At 41.6% G+C, this 12,849-nt stretch overlaps 1 protein-coding gene across 2 annotated transcripts in view; it reads left to right on the forward strand.

Moving 5' to 3' along the window:
- entpd6 (ectonucleoside triphosphate diphosphohydrolase 6) overlaps positions 1-10,365 on the forward strand; it is an 11,704-nt gene extending 1,339 nt beyond the window's left edge. For both annotated transcript variants that reach the window (XM_080540372.1, XM_080540373.1), the window contains exons 2-14: positions 1-76; positions 1,699-1,775; positions 2,153-2,296; positions 2,897-2,972; positions 5,419-5,454; positions 6,049-6,137; positions 6,714-6,793; positions 7,491-7,555; positions 8,390-8,491; positions 9,014-9,154; positions 9,328-9,384; positions 9,562-9,674; positions 9,979-10,365. The exon at positions 1-76 is cut by the window's left edge and continues 270 nt beyond it. In XM_080540372.1, the coding sequence (XP_080396498.1) occupies positions 1-76; positions 1,699-1,775; positions 2,153-2,296; positions 2,897-2,972; positions 5,419-5,454; positions 6,049-6,137; positions 6,714-6,793; positions 7,491-7,555; positions 8,390-8,491; positions 9,014-9,154; positions 9,328-9,384; positions 9,562-9,674; positions 9,979-10,062 (1,140 nt within the window). In that variant the 3' untranslated portion in view covers positions 10,063-10,365. The remainder of the gene's footprint in view (positions 77-1,698; positions 1,776-2,152; positions 2,297-2,896; positions 2,973-5,418; positions 5,455-6,048; positions 6,138-6,713; positions 6,794-7,490; positions 7,556-8,389; positions 8,492-9,013; positions 9,155-9,327; positions 9,385-9,561; positions 9,675-9,978) is intronic.
- The last annotated feature ends 2,484 nt before the right edge of the window (positions 10,366-12,849 follow it).

Below are 12,849 nucleotides of genomic sequence, written 5' to 3' on the forward strand. Positions count from 1 at the left end.
CAGTATGGGGTGATGTTTGATGCTGGAAGCACAGGGACAAGGATCCACGTCTTTAAGTTTCAACTAGATGACAACGGTATAGTTCATTTTTGACACCAACACTGACACCACATATAGGGCTTGAACTTTAGAGTTGGAAATAGACATTATGAATATAGAAATAGGCATTATGAATATAGACAATTTAGCCTCAGATGTACTTGAAGAATATCACTTAGAAATGCCTCATGAGCTTAGTTCAAATGTGTTATCCCATCAGAACCCAACATACTTGTTTTCCTCAATGTAATCGTCAACAAGACTGTAGCTTCAAAACATGGTTGAAACTAATTTTGATCTCATGGATCCATTGCTGCGTCTATGAATTTCCATACCATCCCTGAGTTCTTACCAAAAAAGTTTTGGGTAGACCACTTTGTTATTGTTTGAATCCCAGACGTGACCCTTTAAGCATGCATAAACTAAAGCCATGTGAGACAGCACACAGTATTAAATAGGCTACCAGATTTGAATCCATCCTTTTAGAATTCAACTTTAATACGGTATGCTTTGATGTTATGAGTGACGTTTACATTTACTTGTTTGGCATTTAGAAGACGCCTTATTCAAAGCGACTTACAATCAATACATTTGACTAAGCAAGTGTACCATCAATTCATCAGTCGTTGCAGGAAGAGTAATCTAGCTTTTTTATTTTATTTTATAGACACTGTAGAAACAGTACATGGGGGAAGTAGAAATCTTAGGAGACACAGTATAGGGGGAAGCAGGTGTCTCAGGAGACACAGTAGTAGATGTCTCAGGAGGAGCAGTTAAGGTGTAGCCTGAAGAGATGGGTCTACAGTCTCCGGCGGAAGATGGGGAGTGACTGCAGTTCTGACAGCCGTGGGAATTTCATTCCACCAGCGTAGATTGGTGTAGAGGTGGTGGGGCCTGAGAGCTGCGCTGCTTCTCTGGTGAGGAATGGACATATCCTTCTGATGTTGTAAAGGAAGAATCTGCAGGAGCGTGCTGTTACTGCGATGTTCCCCGCACAGAATAGGCTGTTGTCCAGGATCACTCCAAGGTTCTTGGCTGTCTGGGAGGGGGTAACAGTAGAGTCTTGGAGAGGGAAGGCTTTCCCAGAATGAAGAGTGACCTTCACACACATCCATAGTGCCATTTTAGGACCCCTTTTATTTGGCTTACACCACCCATCTGGAAGGCTGGAAAAAACAATCTCTAAAGCTTCCAAGCACCAAATGGCTTAGTTAGCGCATTTCAACATTAAGCTAAATCACTTAAGTGCTGTTTGGGCTTTATTGATAAACCTGTGATTCTTCTAATCTAACAGCTACCAAGCACCTGCTAGCTATGTTATGTTGTCTTAGTTAGGCCTAATGGACACTTCTACACGTCTCATACAAGGAGAGGTCATGGAATACACTGATCAACTCATATAATAAGAGAATCAGATTAAGATTAGTATACAATATATTACTCAGTGCATCATATTAGGCCAATGCAGTGTTAGACTACCAGACTTAGTTTCCATATATTCATGCCTTGGTAGTGACTGGCATCAGTCAAAGTTACTTTGCATCAGCACACCAATTACAGTATGAGGGATATTGTAAATAAGGGGAGACGGTAATAGTATATTGTATATCATTGCAAAGGGCATTATTCAATCTTTGGTTTTCTTTCTTTTGTTTACAGAGGCACCTAAGTTAGCACATGAAACATTCAAAGCAATTAAACCAGGTCTATCTGCCTATGCTGATGATCCAGATAAGGTAAGTCATTCTATATAGTACATTCGACAATATATCTTAGTCCCCCCTCCCACCCCCCTTAAATATAGCCCATCTGTTAAATATATTTCTATTGAACAACATCCTGTATATATCCTGTCCTCCTCTGTGTATATCTATATCCTGTATATCTATATCCTGTCCTCTGTGTATATCTATATCCTGTATATCTATATCCTGTCCTCTGTGTATATCTATATCCTGTATATATATATCCTGTCCTCTGTGTATATCTATATCCTGTATATATATATATATATCCTGTCCTCTGTGTATATCTATATCCTGTATATCTATATCCTGTCCTCTGTGTATATCTATATCCTGTATAGCTATATCCTGTCCTCTATGGGTTTCAGTGCAAGTCTGGGATCCAGGAGCTCCTGGAGGTGGCCAAGGGCAGCGTTCCCTCCTCCATGTGGGACAACACTCCTCTGGTGCTCAAGGCCACCGCAGGCCTCCGTCTCCTGCCTGGAGAGAAGGCCACCACCCTGCTGGACATGGTGAGAGACCCACGGACCCACGCTTCACAGACCACTACAGTCTGCCTGTTCCCCCTGCCTCACACCTGACACTATTACTGGAGTTAATATTGACGTCTAGCGTCTTAATTGTAGCCTGGTCACAGATCTCGTTTGTTGTTTGTCGCTAACTCGTCTTGTTAGCGAAATGAGAGGGATGGGTTTAAGCAGTCTTATTTGAGTAGATAACTTTAAAAAAATAAAAAGTTATAAGCTATAAGTAATAAACTGATTACATAATGAACACATTTCAACACTTTGTTGTTTGATCACCGGTTATTCTGTTAGCCTTAGAGAGATAGTGTGAGTCACCTCCTAGCCTTAGAGAGATAGTGTGAGTCACCTCCTAGCCTTAGAGAGATAGTGTGAGTCACCTCCGTATTAGTGTGAGTCACCTCCGTATTTTACGAACAATGGGAGGTGAGTCTCCCTTTACTCCATCAACTAGATGATTGGGGTGGATGGTAGTAATGTTTAATGCTGATCATATTAGAAAGATAAATGTTTCATTCATGCTGTATGAAGCCTAAGTGGAAAGTGGCTATAAAACCTGACCGACCTGACCTGACGCTCTCTGCCTAGGTGAGGGAGGTGTTTGGAGAATCACCATTTCTGTCTAAAGGGGATAGTGTTTCTATAATGGACGGTACTGATGAAGGTATGTTTTCCCCACCCACACCAGCTACATATTAAGATCCAGTAAATGTTCCACTGACTACGCTTGATGTGACTGATGTTGAAATTGCACATAGAAGGCGTGTATGTGCCAAACTGTCACTTAAGCAGATCGCTCAAGCCCAATTTATACTTCTGCGTAAAATCTATGCCGTAGCCTGCTCCGTAGCTTTACGCGCACCTCTCCAAAAATGTAACTACGCGGTACACCTAGCAGACCGTAAGAACTGTGATTGGTCCGCTTGGTAGCACATGATTCCGACTCTCTTGTAGGCCTAAATGCGGAAACCATGACAGAAATGTCATTTACTTTTTCTGTAATTACTTATTAATAAAGTTTCGAAAAAGTATGATAACCATCTTATTATCTTAGTTTAATGTCATTTCAATGCATTATAGACATTTTCTTTACAACAAGCATAACAAAAAAATCGCTATTATGCTGCTATGAGTACACCGACCAACGCGACGCAGACCGACCAACACAGAACTATAAATTGGGAGAGCCCTTGCGTAGGCTACGGCATAGCCGTCCGTAAATTTGACGCTGAAGTATAAATTGGGCTTCATTCGAGCGCCCGTTGGTTGCTGATGCTACAGCTAATGGGGATCTGAATAAACAAATACATAGTGTTTCAGTTAGAAATTTCTGTCAGTTGGTAACTACAACAGTTACCACAGGAAGGCGTCCTTGGGGAGCACTGTTCCACTGGGAAGTGGTTCTATAGGGTCCCAACGAGCTCCAGAGGTCACACAGTTGGATTTCCCCCAATACACACAGCCAGACTTAGGGGGATTACAGAAAAACAAATAAAAAGTGTCAATCTAAAGCTCCATCACTAATAACTGCATAACTTAAACTGAGTGCTGAATTAGTACAATGGTTAATAATGGAGTTTGGCTGGAGCCCTGTGTGGCCTGGAGGAGCATACAGCTCTTTGCCCTCTTAGTCCAGGGGCCAGATGGTGGCAGCCAGGCCCATTACGGGGTTGTTTCACCAACATCCAGCTGTTGGCTGCTAGGCCCTCTGGCCCGGCTCTGACCCTTGAACTCTCTGCCATTACAGTGGATGTTGATGCTTAAATATGATTGTTGGATAGAAATATCGACAGAATATACGAATTAGTACTTCATGTTTGATATAGGCCAAAAAACCCACAATACATCAAATATTTTTGATTCAATCCTTTTAAAGTAGTTCATCCAAGCAATTATGGACATGTAGGATAATGCCCCATTTAATCTCTGAGAACCGATTGTCTGCCGTTCTTTGCTGAAGCAGAAAATGTTGTCGTCTTCCCCAAGTCTATCAGCTTGTTATGGTGGACTTGACCCGTGGAAATGTTTGTTTATGATTACTGAAAGAACTATGGAGTTCATATCTTTCTGCCTAATGGACAGATTCTTCTGGAATCATGGCTGAACTCATTCTGGCCACCCACTTTGATCCATAACCGGATTTCACTGCCTGATTATCGGCATTTTTTGCCGCTCTTTCCCCAGATGATTATCCTAGCAGAGATTACTCTGGCTCCCCTGGATGAAACTGACTTATTGTTAATGCAGTAATCTAAGTGGTATTTTGGCAAAAAAGAAAGAATATATTGTAGCTAAGTGACCGTGTTTGGTCATGACAGCTCTCTTTTCAAAGTTGTTTGTTTGTTTGTAAATGTCAATTGCTTCTTGGCATCCTACCGTCCTACCAGACTGTGTTTATTTACCACCTCAAATTAATTAATCTATGCCCAGGCAAATCCATGTTTAGAGGTAGCTAGCTAACATTACATTTATCATACTCGTAACACTTTATACTTTTCAAAAAATGCCGGTCGAGAGAGGACGCTGGCGTTGCTTGTTTTCGCCACTTCTCTGCCCGAAATCTAGATATACTAGATGCCGTATACAGAGTAGATTGTCCTACAAAGACACTTAGATTTAGTAATCTAAAAATTAATTAGACCCCTATACTTCCTTTTATTTATTTTTGTACTCAATCTTTTCAGTTTGTAAAGTGTCTTTGGGTGTCTAGAAAAGTGCTAATGTATTATTATTATTATTATTATTATTATTATTATTATTATAAGAGTTTTATCCTAAAGCTCGCATGACAGTCCCTAGTCCATGAACTATCATCTCCTACTTATATTGAAGGGTCATTTCTAATACAGTGCTATTAAAGGCACTAATGCATGCAATGGAGTCATACTCGCAGAGTGTACAACATTATGGCATGATAGATACAAATGTTTATATCATTTGACCTGACCTGAATACGTGGACCCTCTAATCCTCAGCAGTGATGGATGATCCACTGTGCTATTAGACAACTCTACGCTTTGACTATTTTAACTAGCCTACTTCAACAAACAGTTCTCGGGGATACAACTAGAGGGGGATGATTAAGAAGGAATCTCTTTCTCTTCACACAGGAATCTCTGCTTGGATCACCGTCAACATCCTCATAGGTAAGTCGCTTTCAACTTGGATTTCCTCCCGGTTACTAATGATATATGACGTAGAGTACAAAATCTGGGTAGAGATTTCATCCTGTAAAGACTAAACTCTAGAGTAGTAGCAGTTCAAGAGATGCTCTGTAATTGCCAATCTTGATAGAAAGATAGAATTCTGATTGCATTTTGGGGGAAATAATCCTACAATGTGGATTGACCTAACCCAAAGATGGGTCAATATCTGAGGCGAAGGTGAGCGGATCAGAAGGGGTGGCGCGGCCTGGGAGACGGGTCAGTATTTGTCTGGTGTGACATTGAGTTGAACCCAAAGGGGGGATCCTGTATTGACCCTCCCAGCCTCACCCGGGGGCCTGGCTCCAAGCTTCATGTTGAAAACAGGCTTAACAAGCAGAACACCAAAGAAATAGATTAATTTGGACAACTACATTCTGATGACCTGTTATTGGATTAGCACCGTTCCTCCATGGTTAACCGCTACTCTCTCTCTCTCTCTCTCTCTCTCTCTCTCTCTCTCTCTCTCTCTCTCTCTCTCTCTCTCTCTCTCTCTCTCTTATCTCTCTCTCTCTCTCTCTCTCTCTCTCTCGGTAGGGGGTCTCCATGGCGCTGAGACAGCTACCGTGGGTATGCTGGATTTGGGAGGGGGGTCCACCCAGATCACATTCTCCCCCCAAGACGAGGTAAGGCGAGGAGGCTCTGATGGACGGCTCACGCATGCCCACAATCTCAACCCCCCCCCACAGACACACACACACACACATAATGAAGCCAGATCTCTTCCCCAAAGCAACACAAACTACCGGGATGGCCCTCCCATCTTCGGGCTTAATCCGCAAATGCCACGCTAATCCGACTGGTAAATAAACGTTGTTGGACATTAGTTTGCGAGGGAGGGGAGGGGAGGGAGGGGTTTCTTGTTCGTTAAGTAGGTCAGGCCTTGACATGAGGGATCAAGGACCAATTTACCATGTCATTACACTGCTTTCCAAAGAGTTTAACTCTCTTAGCAAGCCGTTGTCGCCTTAGGGGTGAAATTGGTTTGTAGATTGCGGGCAGGAACTTTTTTTTGACAGCTTGATGTCAAACATCACAGTGGGGATGGCGTCTGTTGCATAAGACCTACCTTGTCACCAGGGAATTGGAGGGGTTAATGTCAAGATTGTGACATTCTGATATAAGACTGTTGTTTCCTTTCTATAATGCATAAAGCCACAACAATCATTTATGTTTTCTTTTCATTCTTTGTCTACCTTCAGAAAACCATCCAGACCTCACCAATTGACTACATTACATCATTTCAGATGTTCAGAAGTACCCACACACTCTACTCACACAGGTATGATGCACCTTGTGTACATGCATGATGTAACCGCCTGGGTCTATGATCTATCTTTGTCCATGAGACAAAGGATGTAGTATGTATTAAATCCTAACCCACATATGGCAGTATATGTGCAAGTACATGCTTGCATATGTTGCACTAAAACAGCTTTGGGGACCAGCAATCAGCAGTTTACCAGCAATCAATGTAATCACTGTAATCACTGTAATCACTGGCCAACCCACTTTCCTGAAATGCAGCACTTGCAACCCTCGTTCTGAGGGGCTGCAACAGAAGAGCATCATTCTGCCCTGAGGTTAGGGTGTATGATCCTGCTAGGGTTGGTTGCATGTTGCACGCACACACACACACACACACACACACACACACACACACACACACATACACACACACACAATCACACAATCACACAATCACTTATTCAGACTATCACCTTCAGGGTTTGACAGTAACGCCGTTTTACTTGCCCGGACCAAGTAAAACATTCGGCGGGTTTGTTTGCGCGAGCACGAATATCCGGGATCTAGCAGCGTCGTCGTGCTCGCGCAAACAAACCCGGCGAATGTTTTACTTGCTCCGGACAAGTAAAACGGCGTTAATGTCGAGCCCTGCAGTGACTCCCACCCTCTTTTATTCTCCCTCATGTCCTTGTCTTGTTTTTTCACGTACCGATTCTGTTTCTCCTGCACAGCTACCTTGGTCTAGGCCTGATGTCAGCAAGACTAGCAGTCTTGGGAGGCATCGAGGGACAGCCTTGTATGTGGTTTTTCAATTTGCTTTCATCTTTTCGCCTTTTAAAGACCCTCCCTGCCCTGATAAATAAGCCATTATCTAATCTTTTAATAACACGGGGCCAAGATTAATTCCTTGCATGCCAGCTGTTGCTGTGGTTTAGTTGATGCCTGGCTTTAAGAACTGCCATCAGTCCCATTGCCCCGGATGCAGTTCAACCATGGGGGGGATTTGCATTTTATACACTTCAATTCTAATCAGATTTCTTTGTTAATACCTTCATTTGTTGGACGGTGTATTTATTCTACATTTTCCCCATAATATTCTCAACACATTTTGGCTAGCTTATTCTCTCACTAGGACGTACTACCACATTTAGCCACCAGATGTCAGTCTTAAAGCCTAGAGTGCAGCCCATCTCATAACAGTTTTCGTTTATTGCAAGTTGTTGACCATTGGGAAGCACTGTGGTACTGGTGTCCTGTGTGTTCCTACAATGCTCCTATTTTTCCTTAACCCATATAAATCCAGAGAACTACATTTGAATTGTTTTCTGAGTTAACGTATGTACAAGTCGGAAGACATTTTCCAATTTAACCAGAGCTTAGAAGTTTCCTTATTTAATTGTTTTTAGTCTTTTAAGGTCCCAGTGGGTTTTGACTGCTAAAATGTTTAATCCAAATCTGATCATTTGAATATGGACCAAAACTAATTTGAACTTGAATTAATGAATGTTCTACTATACATTGTCTCTGGACCTAAATATATTCAAAAGTAATGACTTTCATACCCCCTTGCCTTTGTACCGAAACATAAGCTTATGTGGTCAGGTCAAAATGAAATGTTTCTGTTCAACAGTAGAGGGCAGCACAGAGCTTATGAGCCCCTGCCTGGCCCCAGACTACACTGGCTCATGGGAACATGCAGAGGTTCTGTACACTGTGAAAGGACAGAAGGCAGGTATGTTAAAAAAATAGAAATCTTCTAGTAGTGTCTGAATATTTCTCTGTCCTTCCCATGTAATGATCAGACACTGCACATGGTGCCGAATGTGTGGGTCGTCAACAGAGCTCAATCGTCCACAGAGACGTGAGCCAGTGTATGGGAGGCTCAGTACACAGTGTGCCATGTCGTGACGTTAGAATTATAAGGTTCTATCTCCATTTTTTGTCATTTTTTTGTTTTTTACATAATCTGATCCATTAGGTGTTTATTAATGCCTGTGGGGTGTTATTTTTAAAATGTTGACATTTTTGAGTTAGTAATTAATAAAATACAAAGGTTCCATCTCACAAAACATAATGGAATGTAAAAACTTTGACGCTCAATATCTCTGAACTACCCTAAACGGAGATAGAACCGTATCATTCTAAGCTCACGATGTGGCAATATCCATGTTATGCATCAACTCTTCTATCAGTAATTGCCTGCAGTAGACTGGTTGTACGTGTTGGAGACTTGGCTGCTTTGCCTCTGCTTCAGGAGAGCCTATATACGAGTCCTGCCTTAAGAAAGTGGAAAAGATCCTCTACAGGAAAGTGAAGAAAGCAGGGGAAGCCAAGGATATGGACTTCTACGCCTTCTCCTATTACTACGACAGAGCAGTGGACCTGGGTGCAATTGGTAGGAACCCTCCCTACCTGGGAGATTATTTAGTATGATTGTATGTTCATGATGGTTATTAGTAACTGTCCAGGACAATGAACAGTTGGTGCAATGCAGTTAAATATAATGACATCTTTACTGGGGTTATGGAGTTTCATTGTGTAATTTTTAATCTCCTCTCTCTCACTTAGATGAGAAAACAGGAGGGTTGATAAAAGTCAGCGATTACATGGAGGCTGCCAAGAGAGGTGAGACAGTGCCTTCATGCTGTAGATGTGTGTAACTGTTTCACTGCTCACTCAAACTGAATTTATTTAGCAACATTTTGAGCCTAAATTAGAATGGTCTTTTGGCTTATTCCAGTATAATCACACATGCAAAAAAATGTAATGGATTGGAATTCAGGAAGTCTTCCTCTGTCCTAGTGTGCAACGGAATGGCGGTCAGTCCAGGAGAGAACCCTTTCCTCTGTCTGGATCTTACCTACATCTCTGTCTTGCTGCAGGAGCTCGGCTTTCCCAAAGATAAAGTATTTAAGGTGGGATCAAAATGGGAACAAGTGTTTGTCTCTCTTAATCTGTTTATGTTTTGTTTATGTTGTCCCCTTTGTGTTTTTAATCATTGATGTTTTGAAATTTGCACTCTTCGTATTTTTATTCTTGTATGTAAAGCACCCTGTGCATCTGTGCTGGGAAGGGTGCTATATAAATAACGTTTTACTTTACTTTACTTACTTACTTACTTACTTAATCTACAGTGAGGGATGTGGGCATGTGATGCTGTGTGTTTTATTTTCGGTTATTTTTGTCCCAATGTGACAAATGATGTGTGTCTGCTTGCAGCTTGCAAGGACCATTAATCGAGTGGAGACTAGCTGGGCTCTCGGTGCTACGCTACACTACATTGAGTCCCTCCACCGTCAGTGAGCTGCCAACCTCACAAGCAAAGTCTCTTCTCTCAACGATACCATGATGTGCCAGTGAATCTGTACGGCGAATGTCCTCAGTGATTGTACTTGTAATTGAATGCAAAGTTTAGCAGAATGTGAGTTTTTATTGACCAGTCACCTTGAGTGTGTGACTTGTATCATTGACAAAGATTGTTTTTGTACTTTTGAAGGAATGTTGTATGTATTAAGTAATCAAGCACAAGGTACTGATGTGGTTCAATGGAGCATGACCAATTACATATTTGGTATTTTTGAATATAAAATTGAGTTTTAAAAGATTGGTTGGCTGTCAGTTTACATTTTTATTATTTATTTACGTATACTGGATATTAATAACTTTTAAATGGAGTTACCTAAAATAATCATTGGCTGGAGCAAAGTAAATGTAAAATGTATACTTATTCAACACCTATTAGCATGTTGTTACAAACATGTCGCTAGTGGACTGGACTCGACGATTTGATCTATTTGGTGACTGCCCCTTTGAATCGTGCGAGCATGCAAAAACGCCACAGCTAATGTGCATGCAAATCCATTTCCTTTCAAGTCCAGGGGTCATATTATTATTAGGCAGGATGTTGTTATTTGGAAATTCAAACAGAATTTCACTGTGGTGGCAGATATCCAAACTTATGCCCTGCTCCTTTAAACATGGTTGTTTCATTTGAAACATATCCACCATTGATAGACTCCGTCCACACTGACCTGTCTGATAACTCGTAAGACAGGTAGTTCATGTTACGTTCATGTTCATGTTACGCAGTTGTGCTCGAATGAACAACAATGCAATCACACTGGTATTCAGTACAGTATCAACGGCCCTAGACTGGTTGGACTGTATCCCTCTGCAAGGCCACCCATAGCCTGTAATTTCCTACAATTCTAACTTAGTTGTAATTGTAAGATGTGTTTGTATCCTATTTGTTTCTATCAGCAGCACACAATTACAATAATATAATAATATACAAGAATCAATAATATTATATACATATATATAATAATGTATCAGACACAGTAAACACTTGAATAATAATAACACTCTTTCATTAACTTATACACTCACCGGCCACTTCATTAGGCACACCTTGCTAGTACCAGGTTGGACCCTCTCTTTTGCCTTCAGAACTGCCTTAATTCTTTGTGGCATAGATTCAACAAGGTGTTGGAAACATTCCTCAGAGATTTCGGTCCATATTGACATTGTAGCATCACACAGTTGCTGAAGATTTGTGCCAAGAAAATATACCACACACCACCACTGGATATTTTCTCTTTTTCTGACCATTCTCTGTAAACCCTAGAGATGGAATACTCCCTTTCTGAAATACTCAAAACAGCCCGTCTGGCACCAACAACGATACCACGTTCAAAGTCACTTACGGTAATCACCTTTCTTTCCCATTGTGAGGCTTGGTTTGAACTTCAGCAGATCGTCTTGACCATAGATACACTATATGGACAAATGTATTGGGACACCCGAACATCACACCCACATGTGCTTGTTGAACTTCTCATTCCAAAACCATGGGCATTAATATGGAGTTGGTCCCACCTTTGCTGCTATAACAGCTTCCACTCTTCTGGGAAGACTTTACTAGATTTTAGAATATGGTTGTAGGGATTTGCTCCCATTCAGCCACAAGAGTATTAATGAGGTCGGGCACTGATGTTGGGCGAGAAGGACTGGCTCGCAGTCGGAGTTCCAATTCATCCCAAAGGTGTTGGATGGGGTTGAGGTCAGAGCTCTGTGTGCAGGCCAGTCAAGTTCTCCCAGAGCACCTCCTGGGCAAACCATGTCATTATGGACCTTACTTTGTGTATGGGGGCATTGTCATGCTGAAACTGGAAAGGGCCTTCCACTGTTGCCACAAAGTTGGAAGCATACAATTCTCTAGTATCGCATTGTATGCTGTAGCATTAAGATTTCCCTTCACTGGAATTAAGGGGCCTAGCCCAAACAGCCGCAGACGTGTATCTACAGGTCTAATGTCTACATGCCTAAATGCATTGAGTTGCTACATATGCAGAGGGCCATGGAAACCTCCAAAGTATTGGCCAGTACGGGTATCGAACCCGCGACCTTCGCGTTATTAGCACGACGCTCTAACCAACTGAGCTAACCGGCCATATTGGCTGATTTGATATTTGCGTTAAGGATCAGTTGAAAACGTGTACATAATGAAGTGGCCGGTGAGTGTATGTTACATGATACATACACATATACATTACATTATGCTTATAATATATCAGACACAGCAAACACTTGAATAATAACAGTCTTTCATTAACTTACAAGGGTAACATTTCTCCGTCTCCTAGCAACCGATTATCATGCAGTATAACTTAAATGAAAAGGAGTATGTATGTCAAGTGAGTGTCCGAAATGTATGGAATGAAAGTATATGTATAAGTATATAGTAGTATATAAGTATTGACAAACTAAACCACTACTTTGTGGGTGGATACATGTTGAATTATTGTGGGAATAAAATCGGAAAGGACTTCCTGAATGGTGTCCATTGAATTCATACTACACGAAAAGGCCAGCCCAGTATGTCAACATGGCATTTGGAGTATACTCAATGTTCATACATTTCGCATACTGTAACACGTCATCATCTTGCATACTATAAACGCCTACTAAACAGGTCACAGGTATAACCTGTTGAACGTGGCCCCCGCTTTTCGTTTCCCTGTTGAACCAATAAGGGACAATGGTTTTGAACGCCCTCCCCTCTCTCTGTCCAGGGGGCGAATTTGCGAA

The sequence above is a fragment of the Nansenia antarctica genome (assembly GCF_963989245.1).
Source record: "Nansenia antarctica genome assembly, chromosome: 1".
Lineage (NCBI taxonomy): Eukaryota > Metazoa > Chordata > Actinopteri > Argentiniformes > Microstomatidae > Nansenia > Nansenia antarctica.